General features: G+C 48.6%; 1 protein-coding gene across 1 annotated transcript; it reads right to left on the bottom strand.

Annotated features, from left to right (window-relative positions):
- Positions 1-4,597: 4,597 nt before the first annotated feature.
- TRIM25 (tripartite motif containing 25) lies at positions 4,598-24,735 on the bottom strand. Its single transcript, XM_087440942.1, has 9 exons — positions 24,043-24,735; positions 20,001-20,096; positions 16,721-16,954; positions 14,498-14,669; positions 13,128-13,193; positions 10,652-10,678; positions 10,240-10,314; positions 10,062-10,160; positions 4,598-9,062 (listed from the first exon to the last, which is right to left on the bottom strand). The coding sequence occupies exons 1-9, from the start codon at positions 24,655-24,657 to the stop codon at positions 8,533-8,535; spliced, it is 1,914 nt and encodes a 637-aa protein (XP_087297068.1). The 5' UTR covers positions 24,658-24,735; the 3' UTR covers positions 4,598-8,532.
- Positions 24,736-25,404: the final 669 nt, after the last annotated feature.

Genomic DNA, 25,404 nt, shown 5'->3' with positions numbered 1-25,404 from the left:
CTTTGTTCTTTTTCTAGTTCCATGAGGTGTAAAGTTAGGTTGTTTATTTGAGATTTTTCTTGTTTCTTGAGGTAGGCATTTATCACCATGAACTTCCTTCTTAGAACTGCTTTTGCTGTATCCCACAAATTTTGTTATATTTCCATTTTCATTTGTCTCAAGGTTTTTTTTATTTCTCTTTCAATTTCTTCTTTGACCCATTGGTTGTTCAGTCGTATGTTGTTTAATTTGCACATATTTGTGAACTTTCCAGTTGTCTTCATGCTTTGTATTCATATTCAATTTCTAGTTTCATATCATTGTGGTCAGAAAAGATGTTTGATATGATTTCAATCCTCTTAAATTTATTAAGACTTATTTTGTGGCCTATCATATGATTCATCCTGGAAAATGTTCCATGTGCATTTGAGAAAAATGTATATTCTGTTACTTTTGAATGGAATGTTCTGTATACATCTGTTAAGTCCATCTGGTCTAATGTGTCACTTAAGGCCAATGTTTCCTTATTGATTTTCTGTCTGGATGATCTATCCATTGATGTAAGTGGTATCATAGAAAGTCAAGCAAAAGAACAGGATAAACGTCAAAAAAAAAAAAAAAACCCTTAATGAAATGGAGATAAGTAATATACCTAATAAAGACTTCAAAGTAATGATAATAAAATGCTCACCAAACTGGGGAGAAGAATAGACAAACACAGTGAGAACTTTAACAAAGAGATGGAAAATATAAGAAAGTGCCAAATAGAAGTCACAGAGATGAAGAATAAAATAACTGAACTGAAAAGTACACTAGAGGGGTTCAACAGCAGACTAAATAAAGCAGAAGAAAGGATCAATCTACTTGAAGACAAAGCAATGGAACTCACCCAATCAGAGCAGCAAAAAGAAAAAAGAATGAAAAAAGCAAAGATAGCATATGGGGCTTATGAGACAACACCAAATGGACTAATATTTGCATTATAGGGGGTCCCAGGAGGAGAAGAGAGAGAGAAAGGGGAAGAAATCCTGTTTAAAGACATAACGGCTAAAAACTTCCCTAACTTGGGAAAAGAAACAAACATCCAGATCCAGGAATCCCAGGGAGTTCCAAATAAGAGGAGTCCAAAGAGACCCACACCAAGACACATTATAATTAAAATGTCAAAAGTGAAAGACAAGGAGAGAATATTAAAAGCACCAAGAGAAAAACAATTTGTTACATACAAAGGAACCCCCATAGGACTATCAGCAGATTTTTCAGCAGAAACTTTGCAGGCCAGTAGGGAGTGGCATGATATACTCAAAGTGCTGGAAGAAAAAAACTTCCAACCAAGACTACTCTACCTGATAAAGTTATCATTCAGAAGTGAAGGAGAAATAAAGAGTTTTCCAGATAAGTAAAAGCTAAAGGAGTTCATCACCACTAAACTAGCCTTACAAGAAATGTTAAAGGAACTTCTTTAAGCTGAAAAGAAAGGGTGCTAATTAGTAACAGAAAACATATGAAAGAATAAATCTCACTAGAAAGGTACATATAGTAAACGTGGTGGATTATCACTTGTAAAGCTAGTATGAAGGTTAAAAGACAAAAGTAGTAAAAATAGCTATGATTACAATAATTAGTTAAGGGATACACAAGATAAAAAGATGTAAGATGTGACACCAAAAACATAAAACAGGGGGCCAGCCCAGTGGCATAGCAGTTAAGTTCATGCACTCTGCTTTGGTGGCCTGGGGTTTTCAGGTTCGGATCCCGGGTGCAGACAGACGCACCACTTATCAAGCCATGATGTGGCAGCGTCCCATATAAAGTAGAGGAAGGTGGGCATGGATGTTAGCCCAGGGCCAATCTTCCTCAGCAAAAAAGAGAGAAGGATTGGCAAAGATGTTAGCTCAGGGCTAATCTTCCTCACACACACATAAAAAAACATAAAATGGGGGAGCGGGTTAAAAATTTTGAGCTTTAGAATGGGACCAAACTTAAGTTATCAACTTAAAATAGACTGTTATAGACATAAATTGTTATATGTAAGCCTCATGGAAACCACAAAGCAAAAACCTATAGTAAATACACAAAAGATAAAGAGAAAGGAATACAAGTATACCACTAAAGAAAATCATCAAACCACAAAGAAAGAGAGCAAAAGGAGATGAGAGGAACTACAAAAACAGCCAGTAAATAATTAACAAAATGGCTATAAGTACATACTTATCAGTAATCACTTTAAATGTAAATGGACGAAAATCTCCAATCAAAAAACATAGAGTAGGGCCAGCCCCATGGCTTAGCGGTAAAGTGGGTGCGCTCCGCTACTGGCAGCCCGGGTTTGGCTCCCGGGTGCGCACAGACGCACCACTTCTCCGGCCATGCCGAGGCCACGTCCCACATACAGCAACTAGAAGCATGTGCAACTATGACATACAACTATGTACCGGGGCTTTGGGGAAAAAAAGGAGGAGGATTGGCAATTGATGTTAGCTCAGAGCCAGTCTTCCTCAGCAAAAGGAGGAGGATTAGCACGGATGTTAGCTCAGGGCTGATCTTCCTCACAAAAAAAAAAAAAAAAAGACATAGAGTAGCTGAATGGGAACAGCCATTCTGAGAAAGCTGAGTTGGAATGAGATCCTTCAAGGCCATGGGATCCTTGTGGAAAAGTCAGGTGAAATGACTATAAAAACAGGTCTTCAATGATGCTTTAATAAGCTGAATTGATGAATTGATGGAGCCATGGAAACTAAAAGCATCATTAGTCACTAATGGAAACATTTGGAAATGGTATATGACCAATGATTGAGAGCCAGTTAGCAGTGAAGCAGAGTCTCAAATCCTATATTCACATTCTATCTATAGAAGAGAAGGTTTTAGGGCATAAACCTTTTGGGAAATCTCTATAGAGCCAGACAATCAACTGAGAGGGATCTAGAGTCATACTACATTCGTGTCTGCCCACCAAGTCAGTCATGGGGATCACATGGAAATTCTTCAGAAGCCAATGAGCCTGGGGTGTCTCCCGGGACTGTTAGACACTGTCAGCCCATGAAGTGGACACAGCAGCTGGACATCCTAGAAGCACCATACCCAAGCCCATGCATCAGCATCTCATCAGCAAACTTCTGAGGGAAGGGTCTGGGGACTGTCCAGCAGGATCCCCCATGGATACTCCATCAGGAACTTTCAAAATCCAACCAGGAGAAGATGTGCCCCCACCTACGTGTTTTCAATCAAGAAAATCCGGGAGCATATGGGGAAAAGTGAAAAAACTCAATTGTCTGAACTTCTGAGAGGAAACAACTGTTTAGCACAGAAAATCTTGTCACAAAAGATGGGCATGGGAAATCATCAGTGGTGAGGCATTTTCACCCAAATGACCCCTTCAAAGAGACTTTCTTATCGCATCACTATCTCTTCTCTCCTCCTTCACTCTTAGACCCACTTTTTTAGAGCCTTCTCATAGTTTGTTGAGATTGTTCCCCAGTTAAATGCAGGTAAGCTACCACCCCAGGGTCAATAAAGGCTGGGGATCCATCAATTATTTAAGATGCAATGGCATTTCAACACTACCTGGGGACTGGCAAGAAGACAGACGTAAGACCCATAAGAGAATCCAATATTATGAATGGTCACTCCAGCAGACCACAAGTGACTTTAAAATTAGCCTCTCACACACACACACACACACACGCACTCACAGCCTTGCTGTGCTTTACTGAGGAGTTGCAAGGTACCATCTTGAACTTTTTATTGGAACAGAAGAGCATCCCATGACAGTTTAAGTGGCGTCTCTGAATGGAAAGACAAGTCTGTCACTGACATACTGAGTATTTTTCTGGGTACAGTGACAGTGAGGAAGAAGAAACTGCAAGAAGAGGTGAGGATGAGAGAAAACAATAACGAGGGCTTGAAACCCTGGGGACCTGACACGAGAGAGAAGAAACTTGGGAGCTCCTTTTAAGAGCAGTGCGTTTTATTCTTACAGGTTGGTCAAGAAGGGCTCATTCAAAGTTTGCAAGTTCCACCACCTCTATTCTGATGCTAACTGGTGTACTGCAATACAATTCTGCTGCTAACCACCTAGAGTCAGCGTTAGGCTCTACAGGCTAAAAGGACACCGTCCCATCAAGACTGCCCTCACTTTAGACACTAGGCACACGACAGGGGTCCCCAGGCCACCCACACTTTTGACCAACTGCTTACAAATCCAGAAGGTTCCCATGATGTCATAGTCTGTTTGGGCTGCTATAAGAAAAATACCATAAATTGGGTGGCTTAGGCAACAAACACTTATTTCTCACAATTCTGGAGGCTGGAAGTCCAAGATCCAGGTACTGGGAGATTTGGTGTCTGGTGAGGAACTGCTTCCTGGTTCTTAGACAGTTGTCTTCTTGCTGTGTCCTCACATGGCAGAAGCGGTGCGGGAGTTCTGTGGGGTCTCTTTTATAAGAGCACTAATCCTATTCATGAAGGCTCTAACCTCATCACCTCCCTAATCACCTCCGATACCATCACATGGAGGGTTAGGTTTCAACATACGTGTTTTGAGGCAACACATTCAGTCTGTAGCACACGATCTTCAGGTTCAATCATTCACTAGAATTCACAGAGTTCAGAAAAGCGCTATACTTATGATGACAGTTTTATTTTCAAGGATACAAACCAAGAACAGCCAAATGGAAAGACAGAGAGTGAGGTCTAGGAGGGACCGAAATGCAGAGCTTCCATGCCCTCTCCCTGTGGAATCAGGGTGCACCACCTTCCTGGCTCATCAAATGTGTTCAGTGGAGCCTCAGTGTCCAGAGGTTTTATCAGGGTTTCGTCACATAGGCATAACTGATTGAATCATTGGCCACTTGATTCAATTCAATCTCCAGTCCCTCTCCCCTCCCTGGAGGTCAGGCTGGCTCAAAGTCCCAACCCTCTAATCTCATGGTTGGTCTTTCCGATGACCAGCCCCAATCCTGAGTCATCTCAACTCTGAGCATAAACTCAAGTGTGATCCAGGGGCTCATGAATAACAAAGACATTCCTACTACTTGGGAAATTCCAAGAATTGAGAGTCTCCCCACCAGGAACCATGGACAAAGGCCAGTCGAATTCCTTATTCTACAACAACCTCAAATCCACACCTCCTGTAACTCCTACCCCTATTTAACAGGAATAAAATCCACCGGACAGTGCCCATTGCTGGCCTCAGCTGTTTTTGTGTCATTCTTAAAACTCTTTATTATAGGAACGCTCAAGCATAATCAACAGTAGAAAGAATAATATAATGAACCCTCACATTACCGTCACTGTTTCCCTAATTATCCGCATGTGGCTTACCCTTTCACTCATACCTCCTGCCCTTCTCCCTAACCCCCATCCTCAGATTATCCTGAAGCAAAGCCCAGAAGGACATCTTATCAGTCTGAGAATTCTTTATGCAAAGCTTCCCAAGGGGGTGCTGCACCATAGCAGTCTTCACATGGGCTATACGTCTGCTGAAATCTGAACCCCCTGGGGGCGGCTGGGTGGGGCCTGAGCATCCAGAGGCCCTGGGCAGTAGCCTCCCATGGTGGGTGCCTCATTGGTTGACTCCAGCATGATAGATGAGTAACGTTTTCTACATGCACTGCGATGCAAGAAAGACCACCAAACACCACTTTATTACATTCAAAGTTTCTAAGGCATGTCATCAGCCTCGGCTCTCGTATTTCTCGTGGGTTTCCAAAGATCCATCTCTACAGCCCTGACTATCACCTGAAGAATCAATTCTAAAAAAATAAGCTGAGGGAATAATAGCTCAAATACTCTTAATTAATTAAAATCAATGGGGGGGAGCGGGCAGAATCAGGTAAGAGATACTGTATCAGTATTAGTTATAGATTGTAGATCCATTTCAGAGTAATTAAAACAGGGGAACCAACCAAGCAGTCTTAGATAATACAAAACCTTGATCCTGACCTTTCATTTATCATGTCAGAGTGACTGAGACAGTCCCTGATACCTGGGTCTCAAATAGTATGTTTATGTTTGTGTTTCTGGGAATTTCTCACACCTTCCCAGGGTTCAGAGTTGTTCCCTCACACACTCTAGGAGGCATCTCCTCCATGATGGGATGGAAACAGCAGTAAGCAGAGTCATCCAATACCTGCCCATCCAACTCATTCTGCAAAATGAGAAAAGTCAGATGAATACAAAGATTCCTCCAACCCTAGGACTCAGCGGCCCTGCAAGGCGAGGGAATGCAAGGTTGGAGACCGCAAGGGTGCGCTCCTCGATTTACATCTCCAAAGCACCTTTCACAGAGCTCAGCTTGGGTTACCTATCCGCCTCTCTTATAAACAGAGGGACTCATGCTTCCCTATCCTGAGCTGTACGTTCACCAGGGAAGAGCCCTCTCTGTAGCCCTCATTTATGCAGAAAGGAGCTGCAGCAGGACCCAAGGATTAATCTTTGGCATTCTCCTCCTCTAAGCCCAGCTGTTTCCCAAGTATGAACTGGCTTCAGACAGGCTTTTGTTTCAAAAGATCAATGAAGATGCTTTGATCATCTCCAAAAGCAGAGAAGAATCACCAAAGAATGTTTCTTCCCAGTAGAAAAGGAAGAAACATTAAAAAATCACATCTCAGCTCTTGCAGAGAAGTCTTCCCTACAAAGATGACCTCTCTCCCAAGGAAGTGGAAGTCCTTGGGAGATGACACAGATCAACACATCTGTCAGGAATACCAAGTGCTCTGGGCCCACTGGAGTGCCCTGGAATTCCAGCACAAGGCCACAAATGTGTTAAGTTCTCAAATAGCCATATGAAAAGGTCTGGGGTCCCCACTGCCCCAATGATGACCTCTTTTTCATATCACAAGGAGCCTGACCTGAGCTCTCCTCTTGGAAAGCCCAGAGCTGGGCTCATTTCACCACAAGAGGTTAAATTTCTCCCACTTTTGGGATGGGAACTTATATCCTGACAACATCAGGATACAAGGAGCTTGGGAAATTCCAGCAATCCATTCACTCCTGCCCTTAGCAGACTGGGGTTATTTTCACTGCACAGAAACACTGCAGGAAAAACAGCCCTTTGTGCTTGATCCCTGTAGCTTGGTCCCTCCTGGGTCCTTAAAGTCTTTCCTGACCCCTAGCCTGGTCAATTCTCACACCTGGAATTGGCTCAGACAAGGAAGACAGCAGAAGGGGCTAGGGCCGGTGACAGGCCTCTAACTCAGGCAAGGGCCAGCACTGGGTCTGCAGCCTGTGGCCAAGGATGAACGGGAATGTTGCTGTTTCCCATGGGATCTGCTAGATGGTCCTTCTGGCCATAAGTCGTGAGCCCAGCAGGTGACCTAGGATGGTCCCTGAGGCAGCCACACACAGCCTTCATGATAACAGTCTTCAGATATCGGGCTTAGCTGTCCACTTGACTGTGCTGGCCACAGTGGTATCTACACAAGCCAGTTCGGCAGCTCACAATCCTGGGCAGGGGGTCACTGGGCGGTGGGGGGTGGGGGAGGGGCTGTCACTGAGAACAGTTATCATTAAGAAGGCAAGACACTCTAATAAGAGCAAAATCACCACACTTCTGTCACCCCAGGTCAGTGTCCCTTCTTGCCCAGAGGAGTTCCCTGCCCCAAAGCCTAGGCTATAGGAAGAAGGCCTCCAGCCAGGCTCCACGGCTACAGCCCAAGGGTCTCTACCGAGATGCCTTTCATAACACTTGGGAGTGGGAAGGGTTTCCGTCCACACAGGACCTGGGTCACCTTGACATCAAATCAAAAATTCAACATAGTCTGATTCAGATCATGATTTGAAGCCTTAGACTGAAAAGGTTCCTGTTTGATTCAACATTTTAAAACCATCAATTGGGGTGATGAGGGGGGCAGGAGAGGAAGGGAGGCAGGGCTATTTTCCAGTGGAGGAAGAGGACATGCTTCTTTGGGAAACTCTGGTCTGGGAGGAGATCTGCTGTGGTGGCTTCCCTCAAGCACAGAAAATAACCAGGAGTCTAAGCATTCACCCCAACCCCCATATGTGGGTAGTGGGGGGTGAGTAATATTGAAATTCAATGACTTTGGAATTTTACAAAGATCTATAGAGTTGAATAGCCCTATAGAGAGTAATCAAAACACCAAAACCTGAAGGCTGCTCCAGAGAGCAAAGGGACATACACCACATGACCCAAGCAAGATCCTGCAGTGGCTATAGATTTTCTCCAAGAGGAAAGGTGCAGTAAGGACTTATTCTCCAAAGCCCTACCCAGCTGCCCAGCACCCTGGAGATCTACCAAAACAAGAGGGAGGGGGTCACCCTGCCCTGATGGGCACGAGGAGGTAGAAACGCCTCCTCACTCACAACACAATCACCCCCACCCGACCCCTTTTCTTGGCCAAATCCCTCCTCTATCCCATCCCCCCACCCCCTCACCCTCCACCAACGCCCCTCCCATCCTTTCATCCTAGGGACTGTCCTAGTCCATCCTAGGGGACTCTCAGGGAAGTCCTCCAGGAGTTCCACCTGCAGCATTTTCACTAGAGTCTTGGGCACTCCACAGGTAGTCAGCCAGAGGGAGTGTCCACGGCCTGCCTACTTGGAGGAGCAGATGGAGAGTGTAGCACCTGCAGAGAACACCCAGAAAGCTGGGTACAGAGCTTCAGTAAAGTCCACCTTGTACTTATACATCAGGTGGACCTTGTCGGCGACAGCGAAGAAAATGACGAAGCCATGGTCGCAGTTGAGAAGCACACCAACCCGTGTGGCCTTGGTGGAGGGCAGGGTTTTCTCCACATTGTTGTGCCAGGCAGAGATCTTGGTGTTGAACCACTCCACGCACCAGGAGGCGCTATTGCGGCCGAGTCGGCTCTCGGGGCCCTGCCGTTTCATGCTGCCATAGCAGATGCCCACCCCACAGAAGTTGTTCTTCTGCAGCTCAACCTCCCAGTAATGGATCCCTTTCTTGTAGCAGTGCAGGCCCAGCACCTGAGAGCAGTATGTGAACCTCTGGGGATGGGTCCGGTAGCTCTGGGGTATGTCAGCCACAGAAGCTACGGTGTAGTTCTCTGACAGAGCCACCTTGTTATGGGCGGTGTTGTAGTCCAGGATGACTTGAACAGCATCTAAGAAAGCATTACCCCAAGGAATCAATTACAAGGGGCCCAAAGTACTCTCACTTTTAAACCTTTCCCCAACTGGTAGTATATATTCATTTGTTTTATCCATCTGTCCATCCATCCATTCATGTATCCATCCATCCATTCATCTATCCACCCATCTATCCACCCATGTATTCATCCATCCATGCATCCATCTGTCCATCCATCCATCCATCCACCCATCTATCCACCCATGTATCCATCTATCTATCTATCCATCTATGCATGCATCCATATATCCATCCATCCATCCATCCATCCATCCATCCATCCATCTATCCATCTATCCATCTATCCCAGCATCCATACATACATCCATACACCCACGCATCAACCCATCTATCCATCCACCCATAACTGAGGCCTAACTGAGAGTGTAAAATTCCAGAGAGAGCAGGAGGAATGGGATCCAGAGTCCAGAGAAAGAGGACAGGGAGGGAGGAGGAAGAAGGTATAGATTCAAGTGAGAGGACAATAACTAACAGGATGATGGAGTCCCCTCCTAGGGCATCTCTCTTCTCTGTGAAGCAGAGGAGGCTGGGCGGGACAGGAAGAAGAAGGAGGTTTTGGCAAGTGGGAAGGTTTTGGAACAGCAGGGGGGTTGACAGGAAAACCAGAGCAGGAGAGCCGGCAGTGGGACGCCCAGTGATGTCTCAGGCACAGCCACTGGCTGCAGGTGCAGGCCCAGAGAAAAGGATGAACTGGGTTCAAGTAGGGCCGGGGTTGAGCCAGAATGGACAGCAAGACGGGGATTTAAAGGACTGATTATGGAATCTAGACTGGCTAGGAAGGGAGGTGAAGAAAGGCAGGTGCTGATGGAAGGGGGAAAGCCAGGGTGCAACAAAGCAGAGGACAGGCGAGTAGCTGACAAAGGACAAGATGGACAGAGGCGAAGGCAAGGAGCCGGCAGAGCCGCGCAGGAGAGGCCAAGGGCCAGCAGGACCGAGGGCCGAAGCTACTCACACTCCAGGAGCTCAGGTCTGGACTTGGTTAAAAAGGCCTCCAGGACCTTGGCCTTGAGAGACACCGGGTTCCCCGGCGGGGTGGTGTGTTTGGCTTCAGCTGAGTGAGAAAACAGAGAACGATTTTCAGAACGAACTCAGCGTGGACACCCCACTGCCCCTTGCTCACAATAACTCACCCTCCAGGCCAAGTAGTTTTGAATCCACTGTCTGCTCTGGGGCTCCAAAGGTGGGAGTAGACTTGCTGGATGAGGCTGGAAACAAGGGAGGAGAAACATGAGTTGGGGACATGACACAGCATGACCTGATGGCCTCTACTCCCTTGCAAGCTGATTTTCGAGAGCCATTTCCACAAACACACACCTGGACAACCAGCACAACACAGGTGAGTCCAGACAGGGCCACACTCAGGACTCATTTATCCTTGTCCTCACCTCCAACCTCAGGCCTGCCCGCCATTACAGAACATACTCATAGAGCTCAGGCCCTGTCACAGAACCCTGATAAGACAGCTCAGCTTTCCCCGCCAGCTTTTAGTTCTACGCTCAAGCAGTCTCAAGAAACAAACAGACGCAGAAACATGTAACTTACGAGGTTTCTTGGGCTTCTTGTCATCTTCTGAAAAAGAAAATTTTCAGAATTAAGATATTTTAGAGCATAACACAATGAAACTTTCAAAACACTGTAATAACAATCATTTGCACGAATTCTACCCATACAAAAAAAGCTAGGGGGGCCGGCCCGGTGACACAAGCAGTTAAGTGCGCACGCTCCGCTGCGGCGGCCCGGGGTTTGCCGGTTCGGATCCCGGGCGCGCACTGACGCACCACTTGTCAGGCCATGCTGTGGCGGCGTCCCATATAAAGTAGAGGAAGATGGGCATGGATGTTAGCCCAGGGCCAGTCTTCCTCAGCAAAAAAAAGAGGAGGATTGGCAGATGTTAGCACAGGGCTGATCTTCCTCACAAAAACAAACAAAAGCTAGGATGTTTTAAGCTGAAAAACATAAGGAGTCAACAGGCAAATGAATCTATGGTGACAGAAACCCACATCAGTGGTTGTCAGGGGAGGGACTGACTAATAAGGAGCATGAAGGAATTTGGTGGGATAATGGAAATTCTTGATGTTGATTTGGGTAATGGTAACACACACGTATGCATTTATCTAACTACACATAACTGAAAATTTATCTAACTACACATTTTAGATCTGTGCATTTTACTGTAGGTAAATTATATCTCCATAAAAGAAAAAAGACAAATGGAGAGTTAGCAAAAAAAGTGCTTGCCAAGTATCACAATAGTCTTTAAAAACTATCTGGAGAATGTGCTTATGGGAAGGGAGTTTAGCTAAAGCAGTGTTCTCAAAGTGTGGTCCGCAAACCAGCAGCATCACCATCACCTGGGAATCCGTGGGAGACGCAAATTCTCGGGTCCCACCCCAGACCAGCTGAATCTGAAAGTCCAGGGGTGGGCCCAGCGATCTGGGTTACGAGCCCCCTGGGTGATTCCACTGCACACTCAAGTTTAAGTGGGCTAGAAGATTTCAGGTTCGCTCTTTGCCACCTTCCCACCACTGGAATAAAAAGGGGGGTTTGGGATCTCACCCCTGCCCTCCTGCGGGATACTTTATGTTACAGACAAGCCCTGCTCTCTCCTCCTGCCCCCCACCAGACCCTCCCTCGGCCCCACCCGGCCCATTTGCCCGCACTCTCCCCCTCATTTCCTCACCTTCCAGTCCTCTCTTGCCCACTCCCACTGGACCAACATCTTGGGAGGCCCCCCTCCCCAGTCATCACAATCCTTAGGCGTCTCATCTACACTGTGACCAGCCCAGCCCTCCTTGCCTACTTCCCCATCCCCGCCTGGTGGCCAGCATCCACAGCTCACTGGTGCTAAGGGTGGTGCCTGTGATCTGGGGCAGCAAGAAGGAAGCTTTCAGGGGGAGTGTAACTTGAGAAGGATACAAGTTGACAGTATTTTTCACCTACTCTTCCTCTTCCCTTTTCACACACAGTGTCTTTCCACATTTTCCCGCTCAGCCAAGGGCCCCCTCCTCCATCTGCAGCCCAGCCCTGGACTCTGCTCCAGGGATGGACACCACACATCTGTCTGCCAAAGACAACCTAAACACTAAAAAGAAACAACCAACCACACAAAACCAGCCCAGAGTCTCTCATCCCCCAGCCCCCCAATGGTGTGGGCATCATCCTCGGTTCACACTGACTTTTTAGGGAAGCAGGAGCAGCCAACAGTTCAGAGGCACAGTGATGGCCTTTCAAGAGCTTTCACACTCAAGTGTCCCATGTGAACCTCCTCACAATCATCCCCAATAGTTGATACCATTATGGTCCAAATGCAACAGATGAGGAAACTGAGGACCTCCTTCTCCCCAGCCCTGTCTCAACAGCATGTGCCTCCTCAACGAGGGTGACATCACCCCCCAGGGGGAAAAACTGAGTCCTGAGGGGAGGGAGAGTGAAAAAAGTCTTACTCTTTTTATGTATAAAAGCACAGTATATAAACAGATATACAGATAGGTGTGGTATTAAAATTGCATGGGCAGGGGAGATTAGGGAAAATATAGTTTAAAATGGCTAGTGGAGTAAGGGGAGAGAGGGAATAATGAAAAACAGGTTGGGGAGCGCTGTGACAGCAGAAGCACATTACAGCTGAAGACTGGACAGCTCTGAGCTACTAGAGGTTGAGCCTCTGCTCCTCCGGGACCACTGCCAGTCTCCTCCGGGAGGCTCTGCCCAGGGCCAGAGCTCAGGTGTTGTAAATATTTCTCCGGACCAGTAGCTTTGGTAATCTTGCTGTTCCAGACAGCCTGAACATCCAATGCCGATGGGCCAGTGCTCCTAAGTACCCCAGGGGAGCTCCTGCAACAGCCCTCGGGGGGCTCTTATCTGATAGTCACATTTATCTCCAGATGCACTCAGGTCCCCACAGTAATCTGGGATGGGCGGTGCCTATCTGGAGGTGTGCGACACCTGTGAGTGTCTCAGCCAGAGGACCAGCCGGTCACAGCCATGCTGTTGCCACAGGGGCAGCGGTGGTGGTACTTACTCTGGACTTTCTTCCCAGGGCGTGGGAGTTTGTATGCGGACGATGCACCAAGCTCTCCAGGGTCCCCTGCACCAAAAAAGGAGTCAGTTTATTCGGTTCTTTCAAACCAACCCTAGGAGCCAGCTTTGCCACCAGCAGGCAGTAGAGGGTTTACAAAGACAGCCATTTCCACCGACCTTCCCCATCCATTCATTTACAAGAGCTAGAAACAGGATAATAGAAGGACCAGTTTGGGGTGTTCCCTCTTTTTCTCTGGCTTAAAGTGTAGCTGGGCTTGAGTCTTTTCTCCACCAGCATCCAGCTCCATGACCTGTGAACCCTCGCTGTGCTCCAGTTTCTTCCGGCATATAATGGGGATGATTGCCCTCACTCGTGGCTGATGAGATCACATGCCTGGCGTGTAGTGGTAGTTCCTTTCTTTCTGGTTTTCCTCTCTCCCTTCCTCCCCCCAACCAGGGATCACTGATGGAGCAGGAAAACAAATATGTGTGGCTAATTCGTCAACAGCTTCACCTTCTACAATGGAGCCATGCACAAGTGTTTCAGGGGCCCTTCTGCAAGGACACTTGGCTTGCTGAGCTAAAACGGAGAGCAGGCCAGTGGTGGCTGGCAACGGGACCAGGGACCTGAGTCAGCAGATATTTAAGAAGCAAAATCGGGGCCAGCCCCGTGGCTTAGCGGTTAAGTGCGCGCACTCCGCTACTGGCGGCCCAGGTTCGGATCCTGGGCGCGCACCGAGGCACCACTTCTCCGGCCATGCTGAGGCCGCGTCCCACATGCAGCAACTAGAAGGATGTGCAACTATGACATACAACTATCTACTGGGGCTTTGGGGAAAAAAAAAAAAAAACAAGGAGGAGGATTGGCAATAGATGTTAGCTCAGAGCCAGTCTTCCTCAGCAAAAAAAGAGGAGGATTAGCATGGATGTTAGCTCAGGGCTGATCTTCCTCATCACAAAAAAAAAAAAAAAAAGAAGCAAAATCGGGTGATGGATTGGATATGTGGGGGAAGGAAAAGAGGTGTAAGGAGAAATTCTAGGTTTCTCTGACCCCAAAACTAGCCATTCCCCCACAAAAAAAAATACACTGACAATCCAGCACCCATTCAAAACCCATCTGAGTCAGCCTCAAGATCACAGACAAAAAGAACCCATCCCGAAAGGCCCATCATAACATCAACCCCCCAGAAATGTTTTAGGAAGGATGGCTACAATCTCAGGATGAAGCAAAAACTCCCCACTACCCACTAGATGAAGGGCAGATGTTTCAGGACCCCTGAAACTCAAGCCCCAATGCTCCAGATCATGACCCCTCCCCCCCACCAAAAACTCAGAAGGGACCCATCCCGTTCCAGGGGTCCCAGTGGTTACCTGAGCCAGTGGGCTCATCAGGCTTCTTATCCTCGGACTGCCTGATACACCGCTTCAGCTCGTTTTTGAGGTCTGAGGTGCTCTGGCAGATGCCCTTGATCAGCTCGTGATTCAGCTCCACCTTGGGGACGTAGACTGGCTTCGTTGCGATTCCTTGCAGTTTTGCTGCTTTCTGGAACAAGCCAGGGGGTTAGTGCAGGCAGCTCTGGTGAAGCCAGGGCCTGGGCTCAGGTCTCATGAACCCGAGGAGGAGCTACCTTATGCCCATGGGTGCTAAGTCCAATCGGCCTTCTCAAATTACAGGCCAGAGGCCCCGGGGGATAAAGTGTCACTTTAAGACACAGTGATCTGGAGCTGGAAGGGCCCTGGAGGTCGCTCACCTGATGGGGAAACTGAAGTCAAGAAATGACAAGTGTTCTGCCAGGAACTCTGCGAATTAGTGGCAGAGACAAAGTTGGGACACAAGTCTCCTGAGCCCCATGGATAACGCTCTTCCTACTCCTCCAGCTGTGGCTGAAAAAGTATAGGAGACTCAGGACTGTCTCCATCCCTCTAGGACCGGCTCTGAACACGTGTTCTGAACGGAGTGGGATGCCTCGAGGGATGCAGGATTCAGCCAGGGCACATCCAACAAAAAGGGACAGTCTTACTGAAGGTCCTGAACTTTGAGACAAAATCAGGTCATACGATATCAAGGGGCCCATAGGTGGACTCAAAATGTTTCTCAGAGAGCTTGGTGCAGCTGTTCCACAAACAGGAGTGAGCAGGTGAAAGGAAACTTAAGGCCACCCAGCCTAGGCATGGATGAGGAGTCTGTGCAGGGAGAAGAGAAGGCTTCCAGCCACTCCTGTACCCTCCAGGACCTGAACAAGGAATGTGGACCTTGGAGGTGTCGTAGCACGTCCCAATTGATGGGGCTCAGCAGAACACCCACTGCATGCCAGGCACTCTGCTACGTGCTGGACATGCCAGGAGGAAGAAGGGCAGTAAGAAGGGATGGGCCCTGCTTAAAAGGAGCTGACAGCCTAAACAGACATGAAAACAAGTAACCTCAAACAATGCTGTCAAGTGCTATAGTAGAGGCTATAGCATCACATGCACGTAATGGCAGAGTCATGGGATCCAAGGAAGATGGGGGAAACCAGAGTTGCCCTGGAAAAAGGGCAGGATTCACTAGGCAGAGAAGGTCAGCCATGGCATTTGCATCCAATCCCTGGCGTCTGGGGAACGGTGAGTGCTCCGCTGTGATTACAGCATGGGCTGCGGCTGGGTGGCAAGAGATGAGGCTGCTGGCAAGGGCAGTGCCTGGTCACCAAGGACCTTGTGGGCCATGCTAAGGAACATGAAGCCAGAAAGGGCAGGAGGTCTGTGCTTTAGAAGGACACTTCAGGGGCCCATGCAGAGGAGGGATGGGGGGAAAAGGGTGGAGGAATATGCAGTAGGCAACACTCTAAGATGGCTCCCAATACTCCCGCCTCCGGGGTACACATCCTATATAATCCCCTCCCCTTGGGTATGGGCAGGACAGTGAATATGATAGGATTCACTCCTGTGATTAGGTTGCGTTATATGGCAAAACTGAACAAATACTGCAGATGTAACTGAGATCCCAAAACTGTTGGTTTTGAGTTAATCAAAAAGGCAATTATCCTGGGTGGGCCTGACCTAATCAGGTAAAAGCCCTTAAAGAGGGATTGGACCTTCCTGGAGGGAGAAATTCTCTGCCAGCTTTGAAGAAGTAAGCTGCCAAGTTGAGAAAGGGCCACATGACACAGAATTGTGGCAGCCTCTAGGAACTGAGAGTTGACCCCCGCTAACAGCAAGCAAAAAATCAGAACCTCGGTCCTACAACCACAAGGAACTGAATTCTGCCAACAACCATGTGAGCTTGGAAGACAACCCTAAGCTCCAAAAGGAATGGAGCCCAGCTAGCCCAGCCAACACTCAGATTGCAGCCTTGTAAGACCCTAAGAAGACAACCCTCTAAGCCATGCCCAGACTCCTGAGCCACAGAAAGTATGAGATAATAAATGTATGTTCTTCTAAGCCACTAAGTTTGTGGTAAGTTGTCAAGCAGCATAGAAAACTAATACAGGGTGCGTCTCAGGGATGTTTCCAACACTCTCTTACAGCCCCAACTCCTTGAGAGCCCCACTGCACCTATAATCAACATCGTAACACTAGGCAGAAAGAGCATTCCACAATGTCCTCATCAAGACCCACCTCCAGAAACTCAAACTCGTCCCCCTTATTCAGGGTAAGTTCAGTCTCCTCCTTCAGGGTCTGGATCTCACTCTTCTTCTTGAGGAGGACCTGGTAAATGTGGTCGAACTTGCTGCTGACCCTCTTCTCCTCTTCCTTTATCTTTCGTGTCGAGTTGGCCGCCGAGGCATCAATGAGAGCTTTCATTTCCATGTATTCCTGCCCAAGCTGCTCCATCTTCCTTTGTGCAGCCTCCTAAGAGGGCCAAGACAAGAGGTGTCCATTAGACTGGCAAAAAAGCTAAGCCTGCCGTACCAAGGGTGTGTGAGACGTGGAGCGCCAGGACTTCTCTCCTGTACTTTGTGGGAGTACAAATGGGAAAAAACACTTTGAAGAGCAATTTGGCAATATCTAGTGAATTTGAAGGTGCTCATTCCCTACGCCCCAACAACTCAATCCCAGGAATACACTCTAGAAAAATTCTCGGACACTGCCCCAGAGACACACACAAGAATGCTCATGGCAGCATTGTATGAATTAGCAAAACCCTGGAAACAAATCAAATGTCTATTAATAGGAGCCTGGATACATAGGCTGCAAGTTATTCACAGGATGGAATATTAAACAGTAATGAAAATTAATGAACTGAGGCAATGCATGGATAAATTTCCATGAGGGAAAAATAACTTGTAGAAGAAGACATACATTGTGATGCTCTTTAAATAAAGCTTAGAAACAAACAGAAGAGTACCATTTATTGCTAAAGGAATGCATACATACAGAATAAAAGCATAAAGAAACACATGGGAATGAATGAGTAAATTCAGGATAGTGGTTACTTCTGGAAGAGAGGAAGGGGAATATAAAAAGAGAGAAGCGTAGTGGGGGCTTTAACTGAATTGGTGATATTTTATTTCTTAAGCTGGGATGCAGTTCACGGGTAATTTTTTTTTAAAGAGAGGGTATGAAACTGTTCTAGAAAATTTCTAGAGAATATCATCCTCTAAAACTATACTGACCAATACCGTAGCCACTGGCTACATGAGGCTAACAAGCACCCAAAAAGCGGCTAGTCCAAATTAAGATGTGCTAGAAGTGTAAAATACACCTGGTTTTCAAAGACTTAGTACAAAGAACGGAATGTAAAATATCCCATTAATGTTCCTTTATTGATTATATGTTGAAATGATAACATTTTGGATACACTGAGTTAAAATGTATTATTAAAATTAATTGCATGTGTTATCCAAATGAACTTAGAGTTACATATGAGACTCACATGATATTTCTATTGGACAGCACTTGCTCTAGGAGCTGCAGTTTCCCTTTCTATGTCAGGTAACCTCAATAGCTCAAAATCAAATACGACAAAGAGAAACACACAGAAGAGGGGCAGCATACAGGGAACACCGAGTTCAATTATTTCTTTATCCAACCCGTTGCTCTGCCACCTCCACTGGGACTACCAGTGTCCCTGAGTGTTCACTCTCCTCTTCTTCCTTTCAGTAAGAGAACACCCCTGCAGTTTAGATGGGCAGGCAGCTGCCCAGACACAGACTACATTTCCCAGCCTCCCCTGCAGCTGGGCTTGGTCATGTGACTAAGCTGCTCCCAATGCAGTATGAGCAGAAGTGATATGTACAACACTCTTCTTCCCTGTCCTCCTTCTCACAGGCTGGAACAAGAATGCAATGGTGACCCAGCTTCAACCAAAGAGGTGAGGAAAACGCCCCATGGAGTGGTGGGGCAATAAGAAGGAAAGACCCTGAATCCCTGAATGATCATGTGGAGCAGAGCCATCCCACTTGTCTGGCGTGCTGATGTCTGGCCTTGAACTGTCACAGTGAGCAAAACAAACTTCTATCTTATATAAGCCTCTGAATTTGGGGGGTATCTTTGTTATAGCCGTTTAGCCTGCCCCCTAACTAATACAGGTATTTTCATGTGCACCCTTTTATTTAAGCCTCATGGGCATCTTCAGAAAGTAGTTGTGATTCCATTGTGCAGAGGGAAAAACTAAGGTTCAGATATCTGTCACCAGGCCAAAGTATTACGACTACTATATGACAGAGCTGGTATTCTAACCCAGACCTCATCTAATCAAGCTACAGCTGCCACAGTAAAACTGGATGCTGCAGCTCCAGAACAGGATATGTAAAAATCAAATCTTCTTGCAATATAAAAGCAACGTAATCTCATAAAAATTGTGAAACTAGAGGGAAAACACCATCCCTAATCCTACCACCCTAACACTTCCACTACTATCCTTTTACTATACTTCCTTCCTGTCTTTTTTCCTATACTCCCTGTAATGGGTTGAATGGTGGCCCCCAAAATGATATATCCACATTCCAGAACCTGCAGATGGGACCTTACTCAGAAAAAGTCTTTGCAGATGTAACTAAGGTAAGAATCTTGAGATGACATCATGCTGGATTACCCTAAATCCAATGACAAGTGTCCTCATTAGAGACAGAAGAGGAGAGACACAGAGGGAGGGGAGGCCATGTGAAGAAGGAGGCAGAGATTGGACTGATGCAGCCACAAGTCAAGGAATGCCAGCTGGAAGAGGCAAGGAAGGATTCTTCCCTAGAACCTTCAGAGGGAGTGTGGCCCAGCAGACACTTTGATTTTGGACTTCTAGCCTCCAGAGCTGTGAGAGAACACATTTCTGTTGTTGTAAGCCAAGTTTGTGATAATTTGTCACAATAGCCCTAGAAAACTAATACACTTCCTTTCTATAAATAGATAAAACTCTAGTGGGTTTACACTTTTGCTTCCTGTTTTTCTCCCACTTAAATTATAACTGCTTTTTATATTACTACTTTTTTGTGTGTGTGTGAGGAAGATCAGCCCTGAGCTAACATCCGTGCTAATCCTCCTCTTTTTGCTGAGGAAGACCAGCTCTGAGCTAACATCTATTGCCAATCCTCCTCCTTTTTTTTTCCCCCCCAAAGCCCCAGTAGATAGTTGTATGTCATAGTTGCACATCCTTCCAGCTGCTGTATGTGGGACATGGCCTCAGCATGGCCGGAGAATATATTACTACTTTTTAACCATAATTTTTAATGACTGCTCCCCTCCCCCAAGGTTGGGCTTGAAGTAGTTTTCAGTTTGAGTCTGTGAAGGATCTCTCCAGGGCACACAGCTTTTTGCATGTTTTGCAAGGTTGACATTTAATTGTGACACTTGTGAGTGGACCTGACACGAGCCTTGTGGAGGTCAGAGCTGAGACTGTCCTGCCTGGAGGCCGAGGGGGCCCCCAGGGCCGGGGCTGCCTGTGGAGAGCCCTGTCACTCACCCGCACATCCTGCTGCCTGGCTCTCACATCCTCCAGTGCTCTTGATGCACCGTTGATCTGACTGTACATGATAGTCAGTTTATGCTTCAGCTTGGTCTGCAGAGAAAACAAACCAGGATGAGAGAGCACCTCACCCAGCCTCCACCCAACACCAGGGACCGTCCCCTGAATCTACCCCACAGGGGTTTCTACCACCTGCCTGAAGCTTTTTGAAGCATTCTCATACTGACTGCCTCCCTTCATCCTTTTAGGGGGACAGTAAAGCAGTTATGAGTACAGGATTTGGAGCAGGACAGACCAGCGTTCCTGTCCCGTTTCTCAGCTGTCCAGCTGTCTCTCACCTCAGTTTCCTCGGCCGGGAAATAGCTGTAACTGTTCCCACCTCACAGGGCTAGTAGGAGGATTAACTGAAACAATGCGAGTCCTCAGCACAGTGCCCGGATCTTAGTAAGAACAAACTGAACGTCAGCTATATTATTATGAGCTTCTTCACTAGGACCCGTTTTACAGATGATGAAACTGAGGGAAGGAGGACAGCAAGGTGGCCAAACTCACACAGAGACAGAACGAGCTGGGACAGCTGCTTCAGTAATGGCAGACGAGGCCATTCAAACCAACCCTCCACTACAAACAACTAGAAAGCAAACAAAATATTGGGGAGGAAATCTGCTAAAAGATTATGGAGCACCAACAAAGCAGGAAAGGATCACAGAGCCAAGATCCGGGGGAAGGAAACCCAGAGAGATAAGCCTAGCATCCGGGATTGCTCTCCCAGAGCCATCTGCCAACGCTGGTAGACGGCCGGGAGGCAGGGGGACAAAACTCAGAGTCCCAGGCTCACTTGGTAAGACCCACACGTGGGGACCTCCAAGGCTACACCCTAGGAATAAGGATGAACCAGTGGCAGACCAGCCCACAGTCAGCAGAATCCCTGAAACTCAATGAAGGTGACTCAGAATCGCAAGGCCCCTAGTCACCTCCAGAAACAAAGGTAAATGATGCATGAAGGAAGAGAATATCATCTGAGCTCTCGCAGTATTTCTATAAATTTTCATAACCAATATCTGAGTCTCCTACCTCCTTGCTCAGATGAAATTTTGGAGCACAGACAAGGGAAAGAAAATCACCACCACCACCATAATAATAGCAGCTAGTGTTTATTATGTACTTACTATAAGCCAGGCATTGCTTTCCGTGTATTAACTCATTTAAAGCTAAGAACAACACAGGAGGCAAGAGTTACCCATCCTTATAGATGAGGACGTTGAAGTACAGAGAAATTAAGTGGCTTGCCCCAGGTCACATCACTATTAACTGTGTTACAAGATCCTGGTGTTACAATTATAGACACATGTCCAAACTAAAAACGCTGGAAATTTCTAGAAAAAAAACATTTACTTCCCCTAACTAGCTGGCTCAGCATACGCTGGCCCTCCCTTCCACTTTCCTGCCTCTCCCACTCCACTCGAGTATTCAGGGCTGAATCCAACCTTGAGTCTGGATTTGAACAACCCAGTGACAGTCACATGCAGGGCCGGAAACAGAAACTCAGGCCACACTAACTCCACCCTGAAAGCCCAAGTCACAGATGATGTTTTAGATTCGACCTCTGTGACAATGCCCTTTGACCTGGCCTCTAACAGTGGCCAAGATAAACTGTGGGCCAAAGGCAGAAGGCCAGGCCCAGGCAGATCCGGCCTCGCAGGTCTCAGAGCTGGAAGAGACCCCAGGACACCCGGGGGCTGCCAACCGTTTCACCTCCAAGAGCCACTCTTAGCAACGCACCCCTGAACTCTATCTTTCGAAATATCTTATCCACCATTAATCAAACGCATATGATAGTCTCCTGATGGTGAAGAGGGGCCCACATAGTTCCAGACAAAAGGAAACTGGCCCAAGGACTTTGACAGCCATGACAATCTCCGAATCAAAGGTAGAGAACTTTTAAAGTTCTGAGGATCCTTCAGGGACGGGGACTTGGGTCCTCCATGTGGGAGGCCCCAGAGTCCTGAGTCCACCCTGCACTGACAAACCAGCCGCCCACAGCTGGGGCACTGCCCAGGTGGACCTGGCTCTGCCACCAGCAGTGAGGAGCAGCAAGGCTGGGAAAGGAGACCAGATAAAGGACTCAGCCAGGACAATGAGGGGACAAGACAGGGGAAGACTTGTTACAAGGATTAAAAAGCCGAGCATGTAGGGCACACAGATAAACTGGGCGCAGACTCCAGCTCCCGGCCCTGGAGGCTCAGAGAGAGTTGAGGCTCCGGGCCAGACTGAGAAGGGTCCTCCTGCCCCTACTTGCCTTCTGCCTCGGCAGAAGCCAGGCTGCCCTAGCCCTCAGGGGCTGGGGCAAAGAAGATCTGGGCAGCCTGACATACTCCACCCAGCACACTCTCCTCTACCCAGGGCCTGAGTAACGGAGACAACAATGGCGGTTCTCATGGAGCATTTGCTGCAAAACGCTGTCTGTAGATGGCCTCATTTAATCCTCCAGGTACCTTCTGAGATAGATACTATTATCATCCCCTTTTAGGATTTCTCAGCTAGGAAGCAGAGCCAGAATTCAAACCCAGGCCTCAACATCCAGCTGTGGTGGGAGCCCATGTCACCCAGCCACGCTGCCTGACACTGAGCCTGCCTACGGAGCCCTTCCCACGCGCCTCATCTCTTCGGAGCCTCCCAACCACCTTTGGAGGTGGGGAGGGAATGATATTTATCTCATTTTACAGATAAGGAAGCGAAGGCTCAGAGAACTGCACTGACTTGCCTAAACCACGGCTGATGTGGGGCAGAGCAGAGCTCTGGCTCCAAAGGCAAGGCAGGTTCTTCCCCAAGACAGGTGGAGACAGGGAAGGCTGGGCCTGAGATCAACTCTGTTGTACCTCAGAGGTGACCTTTCAGGCCATGCCTGGAGGTCCGGCATCTGAGACTCGGGGGAAAAGTCCAGAGGAACGCAGCTCAGAGCAGGAAAAGCAGACCAGGTTGTGGAAGCACTACAGCCAGACGGGAGCAAGGCTTGCACCCTGGTCCTGGCCCCACTGCAAACCTCCCCCAGACCTCCCGTCTCCTTTGACAACACAAGGACGGTCCTTGTTCTCCCCGACAGTACTGCAAGAACAAAAGGAAATCAGGCCATGCTTGGGAGCCTAGACTGACAGAACAAAAGTGGTTTGATTACACCCTTTCAGCTTCTGCCTTGAGCCCACGGGGGGGGGAAGTTATGATCCCCCAAACCACTCAAATCATCACAGACCTGGAAGGCCTCTTAGGAATCCAGCTGGTCCCACCTCCTTGCTTTACTGATGAGGACTCAGACCCAGGGGCTCAAAGTCGCACAGCAGGATGGAGGGCTCTATGGTGCAAGAGTCTGTCTCTCCCTGTGGGTCATATCCAAGGATTCTTGGACTCTGCCCACCCTCTCGCTCATAACCATCCTCTCCGGTCACCAGAACTTTCCAGCTTACCAAAGGCTTTTTATCACATGACCTCAAACCTCCAGGAATGTCCGCTGCTCTGAACTCTGCAGACTTGGATAGGAGGCTGGTCCATGGGGAGAAATGGCAAACCGTGGAGTCAAACCAGCTGGGGTCCCAATGCCCACTTAGCCACTTACTGGGTTAGCTCTGGCTAAATTAACTTCTCTGGACGTCCACTTCCTCAACTGTAAAATGGAACTAATTATACCCACCTCGTGGCTGCTGCCAGGATTTAATGAGGGAACACAGATATGAACCTCCAGGACTCATACTTGACATTCAAAACCCTCTACTAACCACCATCAGACACGTACTAGGCTTAAGGCAAGCACCACCACCTGTGTCTTCAGTGGCACCCTCTACAAAAAGCGGGGGGGAGGGGGACCACGGAAGATGGATGAGGGCTGTATGTTCTCCCAGCCCCTTTCTACTCTGACACTGGCGATGCCCCTGCCCGGGATCTTAGGCCAAGCAACGAACCCAGGTGATCCAGGGTAGCCCAGGATGCCCAGAGTGGCACAGCAGGCCCAGGCTTCTCCTCTGCGCCGTCACCCACCACCCCCTACCTCCAGGTCGGCGCTGGCCTGGCTCAGGGGCGCAGGCGAGCAGGTCTTGTGCTCCACCAGGCAGATGTGGCAGATGCACTCGCCGTGCTCGGGGCAGAAGAAGTCCCGCAGCCGGTTGTGCTGGGCGCACTTGCGGCGCATCAAGTCGGAGACGGGCGGCTGCAGCGGGTGGTCCTGAAAGGCGGGGCTGTCGAAGTGGGGCTGCAGGTGCTCCTGGCAGAAGGAGGCCATGCACACGAGGCACGTCTTGACGGCGGCCGCCTTCAGACAGTGGTCGCAGGCCACCCGGGCGGCCGGGGCGGGGGCCGCGGCGCGGGCGGGGGACTCGGCGCGGGCGGGCGGCGTCCAGCCGTCGGGGAGCACCTCCCGGGCCAGCTCGACCTGCAGGAACTGCTCCACTACCGCGCACAGCACCGTGTTCTTCTGCAGCTGCGGCCGCGCCTGGTAGACCGCGCGGCACTGCGGACACCGGTACGGCGCGCCCTGGGAGGCCCACGTCTCGTCCAGGCACTCCCCGCAGAAGTTGTGGCCGCACGGGGTGGTGACCGGCACCTTGAAGGGCTCCAGGCAGATGGAGCACGACAGCTCCTCGGCCAGACTGAACAGCTCCGTCATGGCGCTGCTGGGGAGACCGACGGGACGAGCTGGAACCACGGCCGCGACTGCAGCACTCTCTCCCCGAAGCCACCAAGAAAACGAAACTGAGCGTCGCGAGGGGAGGTCCCCACTGCCTTTCAGGAAGTCACGTGAGGGCGCTGGGCGGGGGCGGGCTGCGGGGGCCCCCAGGGGAGCCGGGGTCGCTGCGGTCCGAGTCGTGAACTAGCGGGGCGCTAGGCTGGGTTTCAGACGATCCTCCCGACCACCAGGGGGTTCCTAGGGACACTCTGCCGATGAGGAAACTGATGCGTCGGGCGGAGCACCCTGGATCCCGGGAGCCAGGGGCAAGATGCAGTAGGGCTTCTGCACAGACGCGCCTGCAGCGAGTCCCTTCCTTTGCAGAACTCATCCACACCGGAGATATCCCACTACCCCCGCGGACAAGGCTGTCCCAGGACAGACCTTTACAAAATAAGAGAAGGAACAAACGACTGCCTCTTTTCTTTTTTTAAAATCCTTCCTTCCTCTTTTCTGGTCCTGGGCTCTGGTATATCAGCCTACGATCCCTGATCCCTGAAGGCTGGAGCCCATCATCACACTCATGCTTAAACTTGGTGATTTCTTTCCGTAAGACCGATATAACATGCTTTTTTTTTCTTAATTTCCATTTCTACTTTTACTGCGGTTTGGAGATATCCCAGTTTAACAAAGGTTTTCTCTAACACATACACACTTAGATTTACACACATGCACACACAAAAATAA

Source organism: Ceratotherium simum, chromosome 16 (genome assembly GCF_057802395.1).
Source record: "Ceratotherium simum simum isolate JZ-2026a chromosome 16, ASM5780239v1, whole genome shotgun sequence".
NCBI classification, from domain to species: Eukaryota; Metazoa; Chordata; class Mammalia; order Perissodactyla; family Rhinocerotidae; genus Ceratotherium; species Ceratotherium simum.
The sequence above is the reverse complement of the archived record's forward strand: the minus strand, read 5'-3'. Positions and strand labels throughout refer to the sequence as shown.